Source organism: Poecilia formosa, unplaced genomic scaffold (assembly GCF_000485575.1).
Source record: "Poecilia formosa unplaced genomic scaffold, Poecilia_formosa-5.1.2 Scaffold265, whole genome shotgun sequence".
Lineage (NCBI taxonomy): Eukaryota > Metazoa > Chordata > Actinopteri > Cyprinodontiformes > Poeciliidae > Poecilia > Poecilia formosa.
Window position 1 is genome coordinate 540594 of NW_006800204.1, and position 24009 is coordinate 564602.

The 24009-nt window shown below is 41.7% G+C and overlaps 2 protein-coding genes across 5 annotated transcripts in view; both read left to right on the plus strand.

Annotated features, from left to right (window-relative positions):
* The first annotated feature begins 1336 nt into the window (after positions 1–1336).
* Positions 1337–18384, plus strand: LOC103150904 (P2Y purinoceptor 14-like). The gene is made up of 4 exons (XM_007570683.2): positions 1337–1564; positions 8720–8881; positions 8953–9212; positions 15550–18384. Exons 2-4 carry the CDS (start codon positions 8741–8743, stop codon positions 16262–16264), a joined length of 1116 nt encoding a protein of 371 aa, XP_007570745.1. The 5' UTR covers positions 1337–1564; positions 8720–8740; the 3' UTR covers positions 16265–18384.
* Positions 18385–19823: 1439 nt separating this feature from the next.
* Positions 19824–24009, plus strand: part of gpr171 (G protein-coupled receptor 171) — a 10995-nt gene continuing 6809 nt past the window's right edge. The window contains exons 1-3 of one of the 4 annotated variants that reach the window (XM_016681004.1): positions 19824–19982; positions 22842–22889; positions 22967–23155. In XM_016681004.1, coding sequence (XP_016536490.1) covers positions 22973–23155 — 183 coding nt within the window. In that variant the 5' untranslated portion in view covers positions 19824–19982; positions 22842–22889; positions 22967–22972. Of the gene's footprint in view, positions 19983–22838; positions 22890–22966; positions 23156–24009 lie in introns of all 4 variants that reach the window. The other 3 variants (XM_007570686.2, XM_016681002.1, XM_016681003.1) reach the window with 3 other exon arrangements.

Here is a 24009-nt window from a genome sequence, read left to right on the forward strand (position 1 = left end):
GGCGGCAGAATATCCCGGTTTATTAAAACGTCAGATTGTGTATTTTATCAACTTTCTGGCTGTAAACTTAAAGTTTCTGAGTAAAATGGGTCAAAGTGTGACCTGAAGCAACACAGAACCAGAGTTTGGATCAACCAGCTCAAAGATGGCTTCAGGATCGGGTCCAGTTCACATCTGGCCTCAGATTTAACCAGAACACCCAGAAGTCATGGCGACACCCTAACCCAGGCTTTTCCTGTCAGGATTCATCAGAGAATCAATGCATCAGGTTCAGTTTATTATCAAAGTTAGCATGTAGCGACAGTGGAGGGGAACAACTCCCCTTTAACAGGAAGAAACCTCCAGCAGGACCAGAACCGGGCTCAGATGAGCCATCAGTTTGTTTCTAACAGTCGAGTCTGGAGTAACAGACGCCTGAATGTTTCTGCTCAGGTGTTGATTATTTCAAAATAATCACTCTGGTTTTGATTTAAGGTGAGTTAAATCTTCTGCGATGGCCACCAAAGGGTTACATTCATTCCTCTGTGTGTTTTGCCATTAGTCGTGTTTCCATCAGCATTTTTATGCAGTTTGATAAATGGTGTCGGAAACGGAAAAATTAGAAATAACTTTCTAGTTTCACAAAAAGGTTTTTCGGTCACTTGAGGCACTTCTTGGCTTTTCAAAAAAAAAAAAAAAGTGAAAAAAGATGGAAAGACATAATGTATCTGTGCCTTACCAGAGGCACCAAACTGAGAATGTTCCCCATCCAAACGTCGAGCTCAGAGAGTTTCTGCGATGTGGGGTCCACCTGCTTAGCCTGGCTGATTCGCTTCACACTAGTAGATGGAAATACGCTGAATTCAAATTTTCTTTCTTTTTTGAAAGTTTGCTAAAATTCCACATAACAATTTGATGGAAGCAAAGCTACTGTCAGCCAGCAGATCAGCAGATGAGATGGATAGTGATGGATACCCGGTAGTGAGTTAGAATCGCTCCAGACAGCAGCAGGAAGTGAAAACGACGAGCCCAGCGGGACTCCACCTGAAGGACGAACACTAAACTCATCCTGACACAGAGATCTGATCTGCTGATGTTCTGGATAGAAATGATGGGAACGTTTTACTTCAGGTGGTTTGCATAAGACTGACATGACTCATCGACCTGGAGTCTTTATGCATGTTTGGCTCATGAAGAGTCATCCAGTCTCATGCAGACCTTCAAATGAAGCCTTACTGAAGCGGTTCGTCTCAAGCTGAAGGAAACCCCAGAGAATCAGACGCCTCCAGCTGCAGCTCCTCGTTTCCCTGATAAGCAGCGTTTCCTTCAGCAGAACAACACAGGTGTCATTATCAGCTTCTTCCTCCTGCAGCCTGTAAACCAGTTTTCTCTGGAAAACAGCAGACCAGGAAAACTGAGGTTTTTTTTGCTTTGCAAATGAGCAGCAGTGCAGACAAGTTTCTGTTTTTCTCTTCCTCCTCCCCCCGGCAGCAGCGAGGAGGGCAACGCTGCGATCGCAGCGCAGCTCACAGAGGGAGGAAGTCAGAGCAGTAATCTGCAGGTTCAGGCTGGCAGACGCACACAGGTGAGTCCAGCAGGTAAATCTGCTCATTTCCAGCTTTAACTCTGCTGCTGATCTGGCTCTGTGGATGGCTGGAGTTCATCAGGTCACGCTTCATGTTTAGATCTGCTTCAGATCCATCATGTCTACCATTACTCAGTTTACTGAACATTGGAGGAGCTGCGGCGGTTTCACACCTGGAAGCAGGCTGGGAAGCAGCTGCTTCCTTCGGTTCAGGTTTTCTCTCTGATGTGGTTCAGCGGTTTCTGCAACAGCTTCTTGGTGTGGAGAGACGAAATCTGCAGATTGGCTGTAAATGAGAACACGTTTCTCAGACGCGCAGGTGAAGGATCTCAGGTGTTCTGCCTCCCAGAGGGATAAATATCCGTCAGACGGACAGAATATTAGAGGTTTTAAGAATTTATAGGTTGATATTTTGATGAGTCTATCTTCAAAGCAGACAATAGAGAAGTGGGAGCAGCTTTCTATCCGAATCACGAGGTTCTGTTCTGCTTTCTAAGCTCTCGTTTTTTCCATTTCTCTGCATGTTTTAAAGCTGATCTGTGTTTTTAGTTTAATTCTGATTCGTCTCCATGTGGACTGATTCCTGGACTCAGGAGGTTTTACCACAAATTTATAGAAAAGATTATTCTGTTTGGTATTAAATCTGATTTTAACCGTTCCTGTTTTGGGTTCGTTTGGGTCACAAAAATTATTTCAGGATTTAAATCTTTCTATTAAAAAGATTTAATCAAATTCTCTAAAATAAAAAAATGTCCGTCTCATTTTTCTGCCATTTGCCAAACAGAAATAATTTAATGTTTACGGACCTGAAGCAGGAAAAGTTCAGTCTGAAAAAAAAGTTTGGATCTTTTAATGTTTCCAATATAAATAACATAAATAATCCAGTTTGACGTTTTACAGATTAGGTTAGAGATCCTTAAGTTCAGTCCAGATTCATTCAATCTGTGCAGTATGACTTTTGCAGCAGACATTAAATATAAGTTAAATTTAAATATTCCTGATTTCTGCCAAAACAGATCATGCATCAATATGAGGAATCAAACATGTTCAATCAATCAATCAAATTTTATTTGTATAGCACATTTCAGGAGCAGGGCATTTCAAAGAGCTTCACATAATTAAAGAAAAAAAATAAAAACAGCATGTGGCATTGAATAAACAGTAAGAAAGAGAAAGAGATTTTGAAAAATCCCCGTCGCCTGAGAGGACAGAATTTACAGAGTTTTAGTTAAAACGCCATTTAAAAGAAATGAATAAATAGATAAAAGTAAAGATAAAAACATTAAAAACATCAAACCCACTCTAACCCTAATTTAGCCATAAGCAGCTCTAAACAGGTTTAAAGTCGAGATTTAAAGGCTCTCAGTGTTTCAGCTGTTTTACAGTTTTCTGGAAGTTTGTTTCAGATTTGTGGTGCATAGAAACTGAATGCTGCTTCTCCTCGTTTGGTTCTGGTTCTGGATGCAGAGCAGAACCAGAAGATCTGAGGGGTCTAGATGTTGGTACAGCAATAACAGATCTTTAATGTGTTGTGGTGCTAAACCGTTCAGTGATTTATAAACTAACAGTATTTTAAAGTGTAGGGACTTTAAAACTGGTGTTATGTCTCCATCTTCCTGGTTTTAGTCAGAGCAGCAGCAGCAGCTTCTGGATCAGCTGCAGCTGGAGGATTGGTTTACCATGCACAGGGAGAACATGCAGACTCCATGCAGAAAGACCCGGGGCCGGGAATCGAACAACAGCTCTACCAGCTGCACCACTGTCCAGGATATAATTTGTGCAGCAAATTTATTTATAAAACCCATTTCAGCAACAGGGTGTAAAAAGAGCTTTACATGATGAAAAGGAAACAACTGGCAAAACGTCACATTACAGAAAAGGAAAGATGAAAAGTTTGAACCCAAACTAAAATTTATGTTATAGCATAAAAACTGACACTAGTCCTCCGAAGGCCGACTTTGGAACCATCTTTATGTGGCTCTGAAAGTTTGGGTTAGAGGTCGCAGGTCAGCCTGATCTCTGGTTTCCAGCTGGAAGAACTGAAGATCTAGATCTACAACTCTAGATTGTTCCTCTCGAGTTAAAACGTCGGTTTCTGTTCAGCGGGAAGGTTTGCCTCATCGATCTGCTCTCAGCATCTGATCACGTTTTCACATCACTTTCCTGAACCTTGAAATTGAGACTAAATTTTAGAGGCAGCTCTGAATTAGATGCATTCATTCTGCGGCGTCTCTGCCTGGTGTTAATGTCGCTGCAGCCAGAACAGGACGGCTCTAGCAGGGAGCCCTGAGGGACTCCACTGCGCCCTGCAGATTTAGCTGCCCTGACACCATCTTAGTTTGTTAGTTTGTTTTTTACATGGCATCAATCCGCCCACTTCCAGTGAGACATCAGAATGACTCAATTTGACTAATCAAATCCTGCAGTCTACGGCTTCAAAGGCTATTTTCATGTCAGCAAATGAGTTCCTACTCATTTCTTTGAAGTTTAATTTGTTTTCCTTGAACTGCTGTGATAATTAACTGATCAGAGCAGGAACCAAACTGCATAAGATGGAAATAAAAAAGATCTTTGTTCACAGTTTGGTTCTCCGCTGTTCTGGAGACGACCACCAGCAGTTAGCATGCTGTTAGCGCAACGGTGTGCTTGCCCTTTAAATATGGGACTGAACAGGAGTCTGTCAGTCAGATACCAACTTCAGTATCATGAACATTCACACGTTCATCCATTGCCAACTTCTCATTGGATGAAGGTTCAAAACATGAGAAAAAACTGATGGCTAATGTTTTTGTTTGAGAACGCATGCCGCCCCCTGATGGAATGACGCCCTGGGCTGTGAGTCAATCTGCCACGGTAAAAAGCAGTCTGCATGGGATGCAGGGCCATTTGTGAAGGGATTAGTTTGTCAGGCTAACCGCCGCCACCCGCCCTCTGTTTACTTCTTGATATCATGGAAACAGGAGCAGAGCATTTATCTGTTAAAATCCACCAAATCAAGAGAAAATTGAAATTCAGACTCTTAGCTTCTGCTGCTGCAGTCATTAGCTGGAGTCTCATCAGTGTCGGGTGTTTGGTAGAAGCAGCATTACCACGTCCTTATCCAGTAATCCATGAACTAAATAAAATAAAGAACGGGGAGCAATTTGTGATGTTACACAGTCAGAGATTAGCAGCAATAATCTGGGTTATTTAAGTTTAAAATTAAATATTTGGTTAGCGAGCTAAATATTTAGCTCAAAGCTAAACACTTTTACCAAATATCACTACAACATAAATCTTGTTTCTCATGAGGTTTGGGCTCAACATTAACTAAGCAGATGAAAGCAGAAGTCGATTTGTAAGAGGAAGTACACTTCTGAAATTTACCTCAACCAGCCAGGGTGGCCTAATCTGGAATATTTTCTTGAAGTTTAAGTAACATTTCACAGCCGCAGTTTCAGTTTTACTGAATGAATATGAGAGAAATTATTCTACCATAATCCAAGAGCACACACTTTCATTTTGAAAGCAGGACTTCATGTCTTTCTTACCAAAACTTCTCCTCACGCTCACAGAGCAAGTGGCTCTGTCTGCACTGACAGAGTTCTTGTTCCCGGAGCGTTGGTGGTTAAACCCCTGGAGGAGCTTTAGCCTCTCCTCGATGTCACACATTACGCTGGTTTTATATTATTATTATTTTTCTGGTTACAGATGCACCAACCCACACCAAATGCTTTGTCCACGTAGCCAGAGTTGATGCGTGCGGCCGAGCAGAGATCTGAAACTCTCGTCCCATAAACTCCAGCAACCAAAACAGTTTCTGAGATTCTTGTTAAAACTCAGCAGACATGAAATGTCAGAGCTGCTAAAGCCACATTAGCAGCATTGAATTAAATCTCCTGTTTGTTGCTCATCTCTGCTCAGTGCAGCAGATTTACCTCATCCTGCAGGGCCGGTCCAAGGCTGATGAGGCCTGGGGCAGAATCTGACTGAGGGGCCCCTGTAGCTGCTACAACATCAGCAGCTCTAGCAGCTTCTGTGTTACATTTAATCTGGGAGAGGAGGAGGAGTTTAACTGGCCAACCTAAAAACAATCAGCTATAATCCAGTTTATTCATTTGTATCTGTGAACAAACAGCTCAAACTCAAAGATTAAACTCGCAGCATCAGATTGTTGCTATGGTAACAAAACAATTAGCTATGAATATTGTTCTTTGAAGTTTTACAAAGTAAACCTACCAGCTCCTTAAAATCTTACATTTAAATGTTAAACAGTTTAAAATCTTTTAATTTAAGCTGAAAGCATTAAACCAAATTCAGCAGCATTGATCATCTCAATAAATAAATGTTACATTTATGAATCTGTGTTAGAATATCAGCATTTATGGCCCCTGAACCCCTGGGGGCCCGATGGAGCTGCTGACTTAATTTGGATTAAACAGAAGTGCAAATAATTGATATTCATTTTAATTTTGATTTGATGTTTTTAAGACTAGCTGTGGGTTTGTGTGGCTTTTCACTGGTGATGTTTTCCTGTAACTTATAATAACCCAGTAATATTTTTACATTTCCTGCCAACTTAACATCTTTTACTATAAAACCACGGTGGACTGCCAGGCCGGCAGGGTTGCTGGGGGAAACCTTTCACACCTATGATAATAAAAATGTCTGTGCTGAACTGGTTTGTAAAGTTCCTGCCTGCCACCAGATGAAGGCCGAGCTGTGAAGCCAAACATGAATAACTTTACCACAAACAACTTGTTGCTCCCAGTTGTTTTTTTCCATGCATGCTGCCACATAAGCAGATATTTCCTTCAACATTTTAATAAACTGAGCAGAAATCTGCCTCAGCATGTGAGCAGCGCGTTCTCATGACTGTTAATGTTTCTATCAACAGTCTGTCTGTTTGTGGCTGACTGCAGATGTTTGATGTTTCGATAAGCTGCTTCTCACTTTCGGAGGGCAGAGATGGTGATTAATGTTCAGAACCTGACCTCAGTCTGGCCCACAATGTTTCAGGTTGAAAATAAAATACGACATACTTTCCATGTGAACCAACGTCTCTGAGATGAAAGGCCACTGACGCAAAAGATAAAACCTCTGATGAGAGGGGTTCCCGTAAATACTGGAGTAGATTCTTGACGTATTTAATCAGATGTGATGATAAACACAATCTGAAATTCACTATTTAACTTTATTATGTTAAATTATGAACAAAGATAACCTAAATTAACAAAGGTAATCGGAGTTCAGCTAAAGTAAGCTAAAACTAAGATAGGAGATGCTAATAATAGGTACGATCTGTTAAACCAAGCTAAGGTAGGCTAATAGTCATTAATTTAAGTAGGGCTGAAACGATTCCTCGAATGATTCGAGTACCTCGATTACTAAAATTCCTCGAGGAAAATTTACCTGCCTCGAAGCTTCGTTAATTTATGTTTTATTAGTTAGCGCACCGTGTTCCGGCCGGGACTTCATTTACGTTGCGCGGAGCTCTCACTTCCGCCTCTGAGTTGTTGACAAAAGCTAAGTCTCAGCGGCATAAAGTCCAATCTTCAAGATTGGCCCGTGGGGATTTTATTGATTGATGATAATGCCCGACCTTAAAATGACTGGGGGAATGCCTGGAGTACGGCAGCATTTCTCCTCCGGGGCTGCTGGTTGAAAGCGAACGGCGGGAAGAGCGCTGAGGTGAGCGGATAGCCTGAACAGGGCGGGCGGCTGAGTAGCTGATGCTTACCGTGTAAATGTAGCTTTACCGACGAACCGCACAATAAATTTCATATCCCGGTCTGAAGAAACGGGTGGCGGAGCGCATCGTACATGGCTGGTAGATGAGTTTCTGAGTGTGACCAGTGAAGGTGTCGTAAATATCCCGTATTGCTTCCCCCCGTGTTCGTCCCCCGGTCTAACGGTTCGTCAGTCCGCTGGTCTATTTCCTCCCCTCCACCCCATGTTCGTTCATTCGCCCTCTCCTCCCAGTCCAGGCGGCATTTCCCGTATTTTCAAACCCAAAGCGTGACAGGTTAGGTGGCAAGGTGAGTTTAATTAATCTATTAAACTCACTGAAGATGAATACATAAATTAAAAGCTGGATTGTAGACATTTTTATAAGCATATTTGTGAGCCTGCCTCTTTGTTATTAAATTCAATATAATTTCAGATTTTTCTATAACTTTTCTTCTGGTTAACTTAGAAAGTGAGCTATTATTGTTACAGGTTAGTTTTCTAAACTACAAAAAAGCAACTGTTAGGGATGCTCAAATATGAAAAATTGGACTGATATTGATATCTGATAGTAATTCATAGTAATTGATAGTAACTGATAGATATCTGATAGTAACACCGGTATTATGCCAGATTTACCAATATTTCATTTTAGAATTTTTTTTATCCGATTACTCGATTAATCGTAAGAATAATCGATAGATTACTCGATTACTAAAATATTCGTTTACAACAGCCCTAAATTTAAGTCCATTTAACTTAGATGTGCTAACCTAAGTTATAATACACCAAGCTAAGCTTTAAAAAGCTAAGAACAATTAAACTAACTAAACTAAAGTCTTGGAAAAGGTTAAGAACAGTTAAATCAAAGGAAATCAGGCGAAACATAATTAATTTAAGTCATGTTAAATATGCTAAGCTAAGTGATGGCTATGAGCTGAGGTTGGCTAAAATAAACCAACAGAGATCATGTGTTCAGGTAAACTGAGACAAAATATGAGCTAAAGCTTTTTTCATCAAGTAAAGCTGAGAGACGAGGTGTAATTCTCAAGAGTGAAGAATTAAATTAATTTTAATATAGATTAAGCAAAGCAAAGGCGATCTAAGATAAATAAGGGAAGGCTGAGGAAAAGGTAACAAAGCTAAGATGAAATAAGGTAAACATAAGCTAGCTACCTGAAACTAAACATAGCAAAGACAAGCTAATATGAGCTAAAAATAAGTCAAGTTTAGCTAGCACATGGAAATTTAAGCTGAATTAAATTAGAGCACGCCGACAATGAAACTGATGACTAAACCACACTGAGCTAAAAACGGTAGCCTGAAATAAGGTTAGCTAAATCAGCTACATGAAACCACGGAACCAGAATAATGTGAGCTACAGCATGCTGAGCTTTTAATCACCTTGTTGGAGCTAAAAGCATTTATTCTACCTTCACTTTATTTCAGAACAGCTGCCGTCGTCTGAAAATGAGTCACTTTAAAGGAGCCGGTCCAGACTCGCCGTCCGTCCTCCCAGAGACGACGAATAACAGCAACTCCACCGAATGTGAACCCGTTCACAAATCGGCCAACACCTTCTTCATGGTGATCTACAGTCTTATTTTTCTGGTGAGTGTTTGGTTGGAGCTTCATGGCTCGCTGTCGACGCTGCAGTGTGACTCGGTTCCTGTCGTCCTCAGGTGGGTTTGGTCCTGAACGGATTCACGCTGCGGGTTTATTTCTGCGTGTCGCAGCGCCAGGCGTCCAGCAGCGTCACCGTCTTCCTGAAGAACCTGGCGGCCTCCGACTTCCTCATCAGCCTCTGCCTCCCGCTGCGCATCATGAACTTCTCCACCAACTCCACCCTCATCCGACAGGTCTACTGCAACTTCGGCGCCTCCGCCTTTTACCTCAACATGTACGCCAGCATCCTGTTCATGGGCTACATCGCCGCCAACAGGTAGGCCTGAGCTATTGCACGGCATCGACCAGAAACGACCAACTGAAAGCATCTCAGATTATTTTCAGGTCATTCCAACATATTACAAGAAGAAAGCAACCCCAAAATTCATTCATTCATTGATTCATTCATTTGCATATTATCTGCCAAAGATACACAGAAACAGAATGAAACACTATTTATGTCATGGATCCTCTGCATAGAGATGATGTAAAGATATAAAAACTGTGACGTGCTTTGGCTGACAGATGACAAATTATACATTCTAGAAATGCAGAAATAGATTTAAAACCAGAACATAGCTTCACATCCGTCTGTAGGGCTGATAGCCCTACAGACGGATTAAGCGATTACAGCTTAATCCAGGACCGAACAAATCCGCTGATGCCTGTTTTACATTCAGGAACATATCGGACAGCAGTTTGGTCATTTATTTATTGTTCATAGAAATTAAACAAAACAAAACAAAAAATCAGGGCCCTGTCAATTACAAAATTGACAGCAGCAGCAGCTCTAACCCACGTCCCTCCTGACCTGTTCTCTCCTGAGTGAAATTAAAGCTGCAGTATGTAACTTTTATAAAAATATATTTTTTCCACATATTTTTTAAAACTGTCATTATGTTGTGACAGTTTGGTATGAGAGGTAATCTGTGAAAATCTGTTTCCTCTGCTTTCTCCCAGTGCTTGAAACAACCAATCAGAGGCAGGAGAGTTTTAGTGCTGTCAATCACAATCTCATGTGGTGCTGCTCATCCTTCCTCACCCTCGATTTGTGCCGTGCTGCAGCTAGCATAGCACGGAGCTATGCAGATTCAAACTGTGAATGCTCAGTTTAGTTAGCATAGCTACCAATGATGGCAGATAAACAGTGTCTTGTAATAAGTTGTTTCTCCCCCATTAGCACATTTACCAGTGAGTGAATGAGGATGATTGACAGCGCTAAGACCCTCCTCCTGGTTCTGATTGGTTGTTTTGGTCAGACCGGTTCATTACTTTAACCAGTAATAGTAATTCAGGAAGCAGATGGAGGAGATTGATTGTTTTCACAGATTATCTGTCTCATAACAAACTGCTACAACATGGTGACAGCTTTAACAAATATGGAGAAAACATATTTTTATTAAAGTTATGTACTGCAGCTTGAATAAAATGCAACTACATAACATTTTGAGAAGTCTGGATTGTTTTATGTGTATTTTGCACGTTGCTTTTGACGGATGCTTGTTGGTAGAGACATTTCAGTATCTAAAACTAATAGAAAAATGTAAACAACCTACTTGCAGACTGGCTGTGGACTGAATTTTACTCTTGCAATTAAAATTCATGACCAGAAAATATTGTACTAGTTATCAGTATTGAACCAAAGAGAGCAAGGCAGATGCAGGCCTTTAAAATTGTGACGCTTTTTATGGGTCAAATAGACTCAAGAAATTGTAACAGCAGCTGGTCAGGGGGGCCCAATGGAAGCTTTTGTCAGGGGGCCAAAGATTCCTGGTGGCGCCCCTGGGTCGGATTATTGCTATCTGAATAAATCATGCAGTAAGAGGTGAAACCAGTTTCAGTTTCAGTGTCAATAGGGGTTAAAGTGTCTGCAAAGCATAAGCTGGTGTCATTTTGGGATGTTTGAGTGGCAGTTTGTAGCAGAGCTGCAGTCTGTCTGCGTTAGCTCTGGAGCTGAAGGAGCAGAAAAGGTTTTGATGGATCCAAACTCAGATACCTAACGGCATGCTGCGGCTTTAAATGCAAACAAATTAACATTCAGCAATTCAATCCAGAGGTCTTGTCTTGTTGTTCACTAAAGTTCTTTCTTCTGGTTCTCTTGGAAAATCCTGAGGCTTCATATTTGTTAAATCAATTACTGACTTGGTGAAATGCCTTTCTGCTTTTCTGGTTCCATAAAAACGACTCTAAGCAAATCTAATCAGAGGAATGAGCAGGTTGTTCGTTAGTCCAGCCCACTGTCCCTTTAAATGAGACGCCATTTAAAGGGAAGTTGACAGATTTCCAATGACAGAAGATTTTCTGCCCAAAATAAAATAATCAATAAAACACAAATATCTTTACGTTTTATGGTTCAAACACTGAAAAATATTTTGATTTTGTCCTTTCAAAGCAGGATTTAACTGGATAATAGTAAGCGTTTGCTATTTATCAACAACAATACGAATAATTCAACAATGAAATATGGAAGCAGGTTATAAATGGGACTGGGCCGATTTATAAGGTACCAACATTATTTCTGGCTGGGACCAATAAAACAACCGGAGGCTCATCCGTCTGTCTGCAGACAGGCTGACATGTCCAAGCTAGCCCAGCATGAATAAAACAAGATGGACGCTCAACACGAGGACCTGCAGTGAAAACAGCATGAAGTCCTCCAGTCACCATCTGCTGAATTTAGATTGTTCCTGTTGACAACTTCGTACCAACTTTTATTTCTACTGTGTTGATGATCGTTGGTGTCACTTCTCCCTCAGTGTCCCTCTGTCCAACCACAGTCCTCCTGTCTTCCACCTACCCACCCACCAGCGTTTAGTAATCAAGTCCCCAGTTTCTGGCTGTCTTCTCCTCCTTCAGTCCAGTCGACCCGGTTCTACTGGAACCAGAACTCCATCATCTGCTCCACCTCCAGCTGCTGTGGCTCTGAGTCAAACCAACCTGTTCCCCTCCTGGCCTGTGGGGGCGCTGCACCAAGAACCACTGAAGGAAACGACACAAAACCTCTGAAGACACTGAGAGCAACTTCCTTCTTCACCAGATGGAAACAAGATGGAGGATTTTAGTGTTGGAGGATTTCTCTTTAGGCTAAAGACCAGGAGCCATTTCTGCTGACCAACATCCACACAGAAAACAATCCAAAGGAAAACTTGTTACTATAAACAGATTCACAGCAGTTCAAAAGATGATCATTACCTCGTCACGACGTGTTTCTGCCTCTGCGTCCTCGTTAGCTTACATGGTGATTTGAGGAAATCGGGAGGATTCCCTGCTGGCCTCTTCGTTCATGGACTGAGGGAAATGATGAAGATGGAAGATGTATCTTAGCAGAGTTTTTTTCTCTAATTCAATCTGTCCCTTTAAGACCAGCAGTTCATTTGACAAAGAGCAGCTCTGAAAGCTCACAGTTGGTTGAGTTCACTGCAGAAACGGACGTCTGCTGTAGGCGCAGAGGCAACCAGGTGGGGCTGAAGGAGCCAGGTTACAGAAAGGAAAAGCATCTGTGGAGGATGCTGTCAAACCTGAAAAGCTCCCTGTCTCTTCTGTCTGACAGACGGAGGATATAAGTGATAATGGGTGATATAACATTTGATCTAATTGATAATTTAGGAAAAATTAAGCTGCTGCACTTTGAATGAAATTCTGTTTCTGTTCTCTACTAATCTGGAACAAACATCCAGAAAACTGCAAAACTGTTGAAACACTGAGGTCCTTTAAACCAAGTTACATTGGAGCTACTGTAGATAATAACTGCAGCATTGATTATTATGGTCTGGATTATAACGTTTCATGATCTGTCTTCACAACAGCAATGTGATGGCCTGTTGGATCAGCGTCAGGCTGAAAATATGTTTTAGTACTTTTTAATGTTTAATTAAATCGTTGTTTACATAGTTTTACAGTGAAAAGTTTTATTTTACTCCAGAGTTTTTAAAAAATTAATTATGTTTTATTTTTTATAAAGCTGTAGTGGGAGAAAGGGGCGGGACTTGGTCATCAAACTGCCTCATCTGATGTTCTCAGTCTTTGTCCTGAAGTTATGCAGAGGGGAATCCTGTGGTTTTAACCTCCCACTGAGCCGCTGTGTGTTTTGTGATGAGAGGAAAACAATGTGGGTCGTTTTACACGCTGAGTGTTTGTAACTAAAACATCTGGGGTCCAGGAAAATGTCGGCAGGTTGTTTGACATCCTTCTGACTCAGGTTGGGTGAAATATGAGGCGTCATCATCTAAAAAAAATAAGTGTGGCTAAAATCTATCCGATCAGCGGTTTGAGCTCAGACTGCGTCTTTATTGGTGATTAAGCTGCGAGATCAGTGAGGCAGGGATTTATTAGGGCTGAGCTACTGACACCAAGCCAAACGGGTTCAGCTGGGACATTTTCAGTTTCCTGTTTTCACAAATTCATTTTACGTCTGATTGTTGCCAGGGCAACAAGATCACTGCTATGTAAATAACAAGAAAATATGAAAACAGAGCCGGGACATGTCTGAGCCCGACGGCCGGTTGGACCCGTTTACTTCTTGTTTCTTGTGGGCGTGGCCTGCCTCCCTTCTCTACCGCTAACCGGAGCATCTTGTGCTAAATTTGCACATTTTTGCATGTATCTGTGTGGTCAGAGGCTCAGGTGCTCCAGATCAGAAACCAGGTATTTGTGTGAACTCGTTAACATGAGATTCACACTGAAAGTTGAGAACAGGTTTAAGGATGTGGTTTAGCGAACGCAGGCGAAGCTTCATGCTAACTTCCTGCAGTTTGCTGTTCAGCTCCAGAGCTGAAATGTTTTCTGGTCTGAAGACTCAGAGCTGTGGTATGAAATGGCTGCATGCGCTGAGCCCGGTTCTGTTCTGCTGGACCAGAACCCAGCAGAACCAGGTCCAGCTTCCTGTTTTTCCTCTCTGTTGTCATGTGCATGAGGGATTGCTGCTGCAAAGTCAACGACACAATGGGAGCAGGCCAGCGGCTCCGGGCTCTGCTGGGTTTCCTATAGAAAACTATGAAACTAATTTGAATAACTGAGCCGGATAACAAGGACCAGTGGAAAGTGCTTTGAAGTGCTTCTAGTTTCCTGGAGGTTTTTCTTTTCCACTCGTTATCAGTCCAGCCCTGTTTTTGTTTAAACCATTCAGGAATATGAAGCCTCCTGATCGCGGTTTAGTCAAAACATAAAGAAGTTATTAAGATGCTTTGCTACCAGCACCTTCCTGAAAGGCGACTTGTTCACATTTTTAAATGTATCCATGAAAGCTGAGAGGTTAAACCTCTAACAGAAAAATACTGATGTCTGGAGCGTCGTTGGCTCAGACCCAGCTGTGAATCTGGCCTTTTCTGAACTCGAGTCCAAGCAGATGTAATAATCTATAAATATATATATAAATATCTATGCACATTTTAATCTCTACAGCTTCTTTCAAACTCAGCCTGTGAAGTTACCGAGTTCGAGTTGTACGTCTGTGATAGACTTGGCTCTTGTTGCCTGTTTCGGATTGTATTTTATTTCTTTTCTTTCCTTTTTTATCTCCATCTTGAAACCATTTGACTTCCTGCTCCAACCTTTAGGGCCTGAGAGTTTCTTACATTCAGTCTGAAACGTTTCATCTGAACAATCTTCTCTGTTTTGAAGGTTTTGTCTTTTTCTGTCTCCATGAATGTTTTTTTGCTGGTTTGACTGAGTAAATCCTTACATTGTGTGTTTGTGGCAGTTCTGACCAAAAACACAGAATCTCTGTGCTTGGCTCGGTCTGACAGTCTGGACTTGGAGAAGTGGTAAATGTACGGGTTGAGGCGGCTCAGGTTTCGGTTTTGAACCTTCAGTGACGACGTGATTAAACTTTGATGCTGTGCATCGCTTTCTATCCGTCCAGCCATCTGTCTTCTCCCACTCCTCACCTGAAACCAGGTGGTGGATCCTCCTTCAGCTGGTGTAAGGGTTTCCAAATGTCAGATATAATCTCCCAGCGTCTTATCGGGACGACGGCTCCAGGAACGAGTCCAGATCTGTGGTGGATCCCTGAACCTCTGGAGCTCCTTTAAACACATTTATTTTCCATTTTTCCTCTTTTAAATGGTCTGACACCAACAATGTCAGAAGGTTCTGAGCTTCAACATGAAACTTTCTCTACTCTACTGCCCTCTAGTGGAATTACAACACAAATATAATTAATTTGCTCCAAACTTAAGAAGAACCTTAAAAATGGATTTTAATATAAATGACTGTTTATTTGTTTAGTTCTTTTGTCACTGATGTAATTCTTAGGCCAGTTTTTATCTCTTATCTTTTTCCTGTCTAATCTTAATGTTTCTTGCTGCTTCATGTGCCAGTTTCATATAAAGGTTCTTTGAATAGTTTTCGTAGATAAAAGGTAGTTTAAACCAGAGTTTTTTAGGATAACTAACACAAACCAAACCTTTGAGTTTGAGTCGATCTCCAGAGCCACTGCTTTCCGTTTTGATTAAACTGTCAGCTGGTTTTTGTCTGAAACAGGAAGTCCTGGTCCCAAACAACCACAAAAACCCCAAACTTCACGTCCTGAACATGTCAGCCTAGTTTTTACCCAGCCGGCAGCTGGAATCAGTTCTACTGGGTTTTTTACTTTATGATGGCTCTTTTTCCTGCAGGTACATGAAGATCGTCCATCCTTTGGGAAATCACTTCATCCACAAGGCCCGAGCCGCTTACATCATCTCCATGTTGACGTGGGGTTTCCTCCTGACGATGACCAGCTCCTACGTGATCCTGTCCCTCCTCACCCAGAAGGATCAGGAGAATCTGCCCGGTATGGTCAGCTGTGACGTCCTGCACAGCGATCAGCTCAGCCTGCTCTACAAGGTCATCCACGCCTGCTCCGCCGCCATCTTTGTGGCCGTCCTCATCAGCCTCATCTGGTTCTACCACAGCACCTCCCGCAGGCTGGCGCAGGCGCAGAAGAATCAGTCGATTTCCAGCAACTCCAAGAAGCTCGCCAAGTCCCGGCGGAACATGCTGGTTCTGGTCACGGTCTTCTGCATCTGCTTTGTCCCCTACCACCTGATTCGCCTTCCCTACGCCTTCATGAAGAAGCTGGTCTGCTCCTGGGGAGGGTGGTTCTTCTACCTGAAGGAGCTGACCGTCCTGGTGTCGGTCCTCAACGTCTGCTTGGACCCTCTCATCTACTTCATCTTCTGCAAGGCGTTCCGGGCCCAGATGACCATGAGGCGGGTCTTCAACAACACGGACAGTCCGACGCAGCCGGACACCACCGACAGGCGCAGCAGCGACGGATGGATGAACTCCCTCAGGAACCTCAGGAAGTTGTCAGTCGTCTCACTGACCAAGCAAACCAGCGTCTTGTAGACTTCACACACTCCTGAACCCATCTTTACCAAAATCCAAACTGGACGTTCAAGAAAACGCTGTAAATCCATCTTACAGGAGTTATTGAAGGAACCGAATCACCAACAGATCCTGAACCTGGCGCCAGTGGAGGGAAGTCGTTGATCTTCACCTTTAATAGTTTAACCTGAACATCCTCTTATGAACAGGAAGAAGTGTTCTCAAACATCATTTAATCATCATATAACCTCATAAGCATCAAGGTCAACACATTTTTGGGACTTTATTCAGTTATTTGACTGAAATTGACAGTAGAGTCATGCTGACTGTTTAGTGTCGACCAATGACTTCCAAGGTTTTACGAGCGTCTCCCAGAATCTTTCTAAGGTTTCGGCTTTTTCACTCGTGCTTCAGGTGGTTCAGGTTCAAAGGAAGCGAGTCTGAAAGTCGGTCCATTCTGTGTTTCCATCACTGTTTCAGTTCTGCTCATTTTAAGTATCACAGCAAAAAAGGTGGTTGGACCAGCAAAACCCAAAATCCTTAATTTCCCAACATCATTGTTAAGCTCGCTTGAGGTGGTTTTGGTGTTAATGTGCTAGAGGGGAGATGGAAGCACATTTGCAGAATAAGGTCTAATTTTCCCATCCACTGGTCCGGTGTGCCTTACCAGAAACACAAAACTCAGGAATATTTCAAAGTCCAAGCCTCCAGCTTGTAGGGGAAGACTCTTCATTTATCTGAGATGTGTGGTCCATGTTAGCTAGCAACCTCTACTTCCTGTTTATCACGGCCATGCGTAGCGTCTGATAAAATCACTCTGTGTAGTCTGATTAATTCACTCCAAACCAGACGCTGGAGACGCTTATCTCACATTTTTCTTTTCTTTTTTACTACATTTTAAATGTTTGCTTAAAATTTGCATCACAGCTGGATGGAGATACGGTACCGTTAGCACCGTTAGCCGCTTAGATAGCAGCTGTGATGAGGCCAAGGTGATACTCTCACTGACCGTCCCTGATCAAAGCTTCAACAATGTGAATGTCACATGCAGGCTAGTTAGCTTAGCTTCAGGTTGATGTGAATTATGTGCAGAAACACAATAGCTGAGCCAAAGAGAAAAGCTGTTGATTTACCGGTCCGTCTACGTTTTGACCCTCAGTGACGGTCATGAAACCTGGATCCCGACCGGAGGGACTAGTTGACATGGACGTGTGCCTGGGAATCTGGTGGTGGAGCCGCTGCTTCTCCACTAAAATAACAGTTTCTAATAACAAGCTAATCATCTGCATGGCCGGTTTCATCAAACGTCTCTTTGGGAATCACTTTGTAACAGTCGAAGCTCATCGTTTATCTGAGGCTCTGCTGAGAAAAGGAACCAGCCGGTTCTTTTCCAGGTCTCTGGTTTGTCCATGAAGATCTGTGGCTTCAACAAAAACTGCTTTTCTGATGAAAGTCCTGAACTGAGAAGAAGCTCCAGTTTAAAGGTAAATGGACTGAACTTATATTGTGCTTTTCCAGTTATTTTGACCACTCAAAGCACTTTTACCCGAGAGTCTCATTCACCCATTTGCACTCAGAAACACATTCACACACCGATATGCAGATCGGTAGGCAGTTTGGGGTTAAGCGCCCAGGGCCCATCGACGTGTGGCGGGACGACTCCTCCCTCAGAGCCACAGTCGTGGATGTAACAGTTCAACACTCCTCATCTCTTTAATAATCTCCCAATAATCTAATAATCCCATTTTCCAGAGGTTTAGTTGCACTGGTCCCTTTAAATGTAAAGAGTTTGTGATAATGAGTCAAAGTTCACGTCTGATTGGTCGACTAAACAGGAGTGAATGTAGCGCTGGGAAAAAGTATTTATGTCCTTATTGTTTTCTTCTGCTCTTGCATTAAGTAAATGTCAGATTATTGTTAATCTCAAATGAAGATAATCTGAGAAAACATTTTTTTAAAACTATGATTTCTGTAATTAAGAGGGTTAATTTCTGGAAATATTCATATCTGTGTGCATTATGTTATATTTTTCTATATTCAGTCTATCAGGAATTCTTTGATGGGATTTAATTCAAATGTCTTTACAACGTTTTTGTGTTTTCATCATTTTGATTGTTAATAAAAACTTTCTGGAAGACGAAGTTCATTCATTCATTATTTCAGTTCAGAATGAAGGTCATAAAATGAGATGCAGCTGGAGAACCAAACAGTTTATCACAGCAGAAAATCCAAAATAATTAGAGAATGACACTCTATAAAGAAAGTAGTTGAACCAACTTAACTGAATTGCTTCTATAAGTAAAGCAATTCAATTAAGTTTATCCAACTTAATTTATTAAGTTTAACCAATTCAATGTATTATAATCATCCAACTCAATTTAATTTATTTTTAACAAATTTATTAAGTATGTTTAAGATGACAGATGTAAGTCAGTCTTACTCAAATCATTTAGTTTCCTTCAAAAATGGTAAATAAACTTATGCAGCACTTTCCCAGTCATTTTGACACTGAAAGCACTTTACGCTGGAGTCGATTTATTTAATGTGCAGATCTGTAGGTGAAGAGCCCAGGGGCACATCAACATGTGGCAGAGGAGGAAGCTGGAATCGAACCTACAACCTTCTGAGACGACGACGCTTCCCACAGCGCCACGGTGGCTCACCAGGGAACGTGTCCCTGGTGAGTCTGAGTCATGGTGTCAGACGAGGGACAGACATGGTATCGAACTTAATTATTTCAAGTAAAGTCAAAGTAAAAAGGTCATTTAAGGAAAAGGTTTGTGTATTTAGATGACACTGTAAAAAGAGTATTAAAATGTAGTTTGGAGCTACTTAAAAGTTTGAGTTGACTTTCTGTAGAATTAAGTCAAAGAGATTTTAAATGTTTATCAGAAGAAAATAAGGGATTTCAGTAAGAATGACTTAAATTTGTCATGTTAAACCCCCTTATGAATTAAGTTATAAAAACTTATCAAATTGAGTTGGAAGAACTTAGTGAACTGAGTTGGATGATCATAATAAATTGAGTTGGTCAGACAGGATACAAAACTGGCGTTGAACTCAATTGTTTTAAGTCAAAGTGAAAAGTTCCTTTAGGTTAAAGATTTGTAAGTTTTGAGTTAAATGAACACAAAAAAGTAAGTTGTCATAGCAAAGGCAAAATAATTAAGTGAAATTAATGTAAATAAGTCCATAAGATGAACTGCAGCCCAAATACACTGTTTAGAGTGACTGATGAAGATTAAACAACAGGAAGAGTGTATACTGGAAGGTGATTGGTTGGTGGGTCACAGGCGAAATGAAAAAGTTTAGAGCAAAAAAAGCACTGAGGACCCCTAGTGACCATGAGAGGAACAACAGGACCACACATTTCCTGCTCCTTCAGTGAAACGCACATTAATCAGTTTCTGATAAATATGACGTCATCATCCAAACATCTCATCTGTGACATTTAAGTAAGAGAATCAACCTGAAACTAAATCATCAGGGAAAACCTGTGTGTGCGTGTGTGTGTGTGTGCGTGTGTGTGTGTGTGCGTGTGTGTGTGTGTGTTTTAGGAGGCAGGGTCTGTGGTCACACTGACGACAGCAGCTCACTCTCATACAGGAAAACACCTTCCCCGTCTGCTGCAGCAGTCAACTGCAGCAGCGCAGCGAATCCAACGCACCCAGGAGAACCGGGCCACGTTCCCAGGGGCCCAACCCGTGGTCTGAGGCCCAGAGACGGTACGGATCAGCAGGTAAACAAGGTCTAACTTGGCTCTGCTGAGATCAGAAATCGATCGGATGTTAAAACTTGGAGACGAGGCTCAGAGTCTGAAAGGAGAACGGAGGGGCAGTTTGTTCTGACAGATGTCTCACTCTGGTGATTATTTTAACATGTTTCTGAAGGTTAATTTCCGCTTGCAAATAAATGCAAAAGTTTTGAACCTTGACCAAAAAACAGAGCAGAGGAACCTGGAAGGTCCAGGAAGAAGAAACATTAAACAATGAACATTCAACCAATCAGATCACTGAACCAGTTCAGTTTACTGGTTTAATGGTGACGTTTCATCAAACTGGACTTCAGCTCACCGACTGGAAGTCAATGATGTGTTACTGGGAAATTGAGCATAAATTAGGAGGTGAGTGAAGATGTGTTTGTACAGAGAGAAGTGATGAAGAGAGAAAAACATCCAAAAGAGGGAACATTCAGAGTAGCGTGCAGAGGGATGAGGATGAAGCCGTCGTCTGACCTGCAGCAGCCATCTTGTCCTCATTTCTCTGTTTACGGTAATTTTGGATCATTTTTAGTGTCACTCTGTGTGAAGCAGAACCTCTGCTGGTTTTAACCTGAAGATTCAGAGTCTTCTCTGCAGCTGTGAAGCTCATTTTGTCTCTTTGAGGGAGTTTTTACAAATTTTCCTGAATAAAACTTTAATCTGGAGTTTCAGATTTAGAAAACTTCCTGCCTTCCAGCCTGAGTGAAGACGTTTCTGAGAGAAACTGTCATTTTGATCTGATGAGACTAAACCCGTTTCTGTTGAGCTGATTCGTCACCTCAGATCATCCGCTTGTTTCTAACAAAGTTTCCCCGTCTGACACACAGCAGCCGACGGCTTCCTGACATGAAAGGCCATGTGAGTCTGTCTGAGCGAGTGGGACAGTGATGAGAAATCGGGCAGAATGAGTGTTTTTCAGCTGGATTCTGCTGCTGGTGACCTTTAACCCACGGCTGTCTGGAACAGCCTGCATGAAGACGCGTCACTGTTGGAAAATTGCTGATCGTTGTGTTTCAGTGGCCATATTTAAGGGTTTTACAGAACGCTCTGTTTCACCTCGACGTGTCGAAAAGCTCTTCTGAGACCACAGAGGCTTCGTCTGCATCCTGTCAGACTCTCGGCTCACTTCTTCTTCTTCCCTCAGCAGAAACTGATCTGAAATCTGCTTGGTTTTCACACGTTCATCATCTGCAGTGCCTATAAAAAGAGCTTTATCTCTTCATTGCCTTTTAAAATCAATCACAATAAACTCTGATGTCAAAGTGAAAACTGATTTGATAATTATTATTATTAAGTTTATTTAATAGGGACACATCGACGTAGACAAACTGAAGAGAGCAGCAGCCCCATGTCTGCATCACAGAGCAACAGTTAATTCACAGCGTTTGTCCCTAGATGGGCTTTTGAACAGTGAAGTGATAATCATTTAAAATAGCACAACATAAAATAAAAGCATGTAGTATAAGATAAGTGATTTCATAAATATGTACTCCAGACATAAACTTTATTTTGCTTCACCTTGCCGTCTCTTCCCGTTGGGCAAACTCTCGTCCAGCCTTGGTCCAGCAGATCCAACACTTCTTCTACTAGCAAACCTCATTTTTAGCTCAACACTTTAATGCTTTTGCTAACATTGAAAACATTTGGTGCACTTAGTTTCCCTTAAATTAACTTTTCAGGATCAATTCTAATTTTCTTGGCTGTTTTGTAAACTTTCAGTGGAATAAAGTTTGAAGTTTTGGTTCTCAACTGTTAAAAAATCTTTAGTAAACAAACTTTTATTTGACCAAATATCAGAACAATGTATAAACATAATATCCTAAAACATGTATCATAAACATCATGTAAAGCAAAAAATAGTCAAAATGAAATGGATGCTTGAGGGTTCAGTCTTTCAACAGCATTTATAATTTGAACTGAACACTGAGCTCCAACACTAGCTTCTGCTAAATACCGTGCTAGCATAGCACTTTAGCATTAGCAATACTTGTGATTTAGTGTTAGCACAACTTACCACTGCACTCCGGTGACTCCACTCACTGAGAGACTACTGGCACTAATTGACTGGGCCTCTGGACTATTTGGTCACCTTGACATTTTTTTTAATGTATTTATTTGTAAAAGCAATAAAAAACGTAAACCATGTAAGTTATCCAGATGCTGTAATCACCTCCATTTACCTGCAGCATGTTTGACCTGATTTACCTTCAGACATGAAGGTGATGAGGCGTCTGAGGTTTGCAGAGGTGTGATGATCAAGATGCTGATTCTGCTGTGAACTGAGTTCATCGGGTTGCTTCAGATCAACTCTTCAGCCAGCAGATCTAAACATGTTTTCAGGCTCAATCTCCAACGGCCATCACAGGCTTTAAGCAGAAGAAGCTGCAAAGCCTTCAGGAGGATTATGACCATGAGGAACACTGGCAGCAGAACGCCTCCATCACTCAGGAACAGGACCAACAAACTGTTGGAGGGCTGATGACACCATTAACCATTGGAAACCATGACCAAACCGTCAGGTTTCAGGAAGTCCCTGCATCGTCTGAAGGCTGCAATGTTCCTGTTAGTGGAACCAGTTTCATCAGCTTCGCAATCAGTCACCTCAACAGAACCAAAGGAGTAGACCCGCTGCTGTTGACCCAATCCATGATCCAGCAGAACCAACATCAGGCTGGATTTAATTCATTTCACTCATTTAGAGATGATTCACCACAAACCTCAGATTTGATTTATACTCAGATACATGTATAATAAGTTATCCCAGCCATTTTCATTCAGTCATCATCATCAAGCCTTCATCGTCTGTAAATGTGTAAGAGCTGTGATCTCTTCCAGCAGAAAGTGAAGCTGCATGTAGCAGAAGAAGACCGACCTACAATCACGACGGTAAGCAGCCAACAAACCCATGTCTGCTTCCTCTTCCTCTTTGTGTGATGAAGCAAACAGGAACCTGTGTGTTGTAGAGTCAGATGGAGCTGACCACGATGCTCCGCTCCTCCAACATCACCCCTCCAGGAGGAGGTGAAGAGAACTCGTGTATCGTCAACGACCAGATGGGCCCCTTCATCGTTCTCTACATCCTCATCTTCGCCGTGGGCCTGCCTGGGAGCCTGCTGTCCGTTTGGGGCTTCATCCAAAGCCACAGGTCTCAGGTGGGACAGCAGATCTCGTCTTGAAGCTGTGATTTCCTATCATTTCTCTCAGTGATGTTCCTGCTGTGTCTCTATAAACACTGACACCAACTAGAACAAGTTTGATATATTTTATTGATCACACTGGACAAATATTTGGTCAGTAGTCAGAAAGACGCTAATTTTGTGTTGTGGTTCTGAGACCAAAACCTTCCTGGAAGATCCTCAGAACATTGTTCCATTAATTAGTTTTGATGATCATCAAGATGTTTTCTGGTAAATGTGGGATCAACTTTGTTTTCTCCTGGGTCAGTAGTGGTTCCTCCCACATGGAGGCCATTTTTCTCTGTTTCTTATTGTTAAATTATGACATTGGACCTTAACTGAGGCCTCTTCTTCTCTTTAGTCTTTGGTTAAAGGCCAGGAGCCATTTCTCCTGCTAACGCTAGGCTAGCATGTTTGTTTTGGTTGTATTTAGATTCTCTTCATCTTCCACTGCATTTCTAAAGCCTCAAACTTAATGTCAATGACTTTTCTTTAGATTGGTGTATGATGTGACACTTGGGAAAATTTACCTACTTCATGTTATCAGTTAGTATTAAAGAAATGTCACAATTCTACAAGTCTGACAATAATCATGCATTTGTTTGACAAGTGATTTGTTTTTAGATTTGTTTGATGGTCTGAAACATTTCACTGTGCAAACAAATCAAACACAGATTACAGAAATAAGAGGACCACCAATTTTTCACTTCACTGTATCTCACCAACAGTAGAGGCTTCTACATACTCAGGCAGGGGCGGATCTAGAAAAATATTTATGGGGTGGCAGCAAATGCCAGTATCTATCTATTTTATATATATATATATATATA

Bases quoted from the DNA above. Each gene is read 5' to 3' on its own strand.
- LOC103150904 (XM_007570683.2), top strand. From the start codon at position 8,741: ATGAGTCACTTTAAAGGAGCCGGTCCAGACTCGCCGTCCGTCCTCCCA. The intron at 8,882-8,952 runs GTGAGTGTTTGG...TGTCGTCCTCAG, and splicing joins TCTACAGTCTTATTTTTCTG to GTGGGTTTGGTCCTGAACGG. The intron at 9,213-15,549 runs GTAGGCCTGAGC...TTTTTCCTGCAG, and splicing joins GGCTACATCGCCGCCAACAG to GTACATGAAGATCGTCCATC.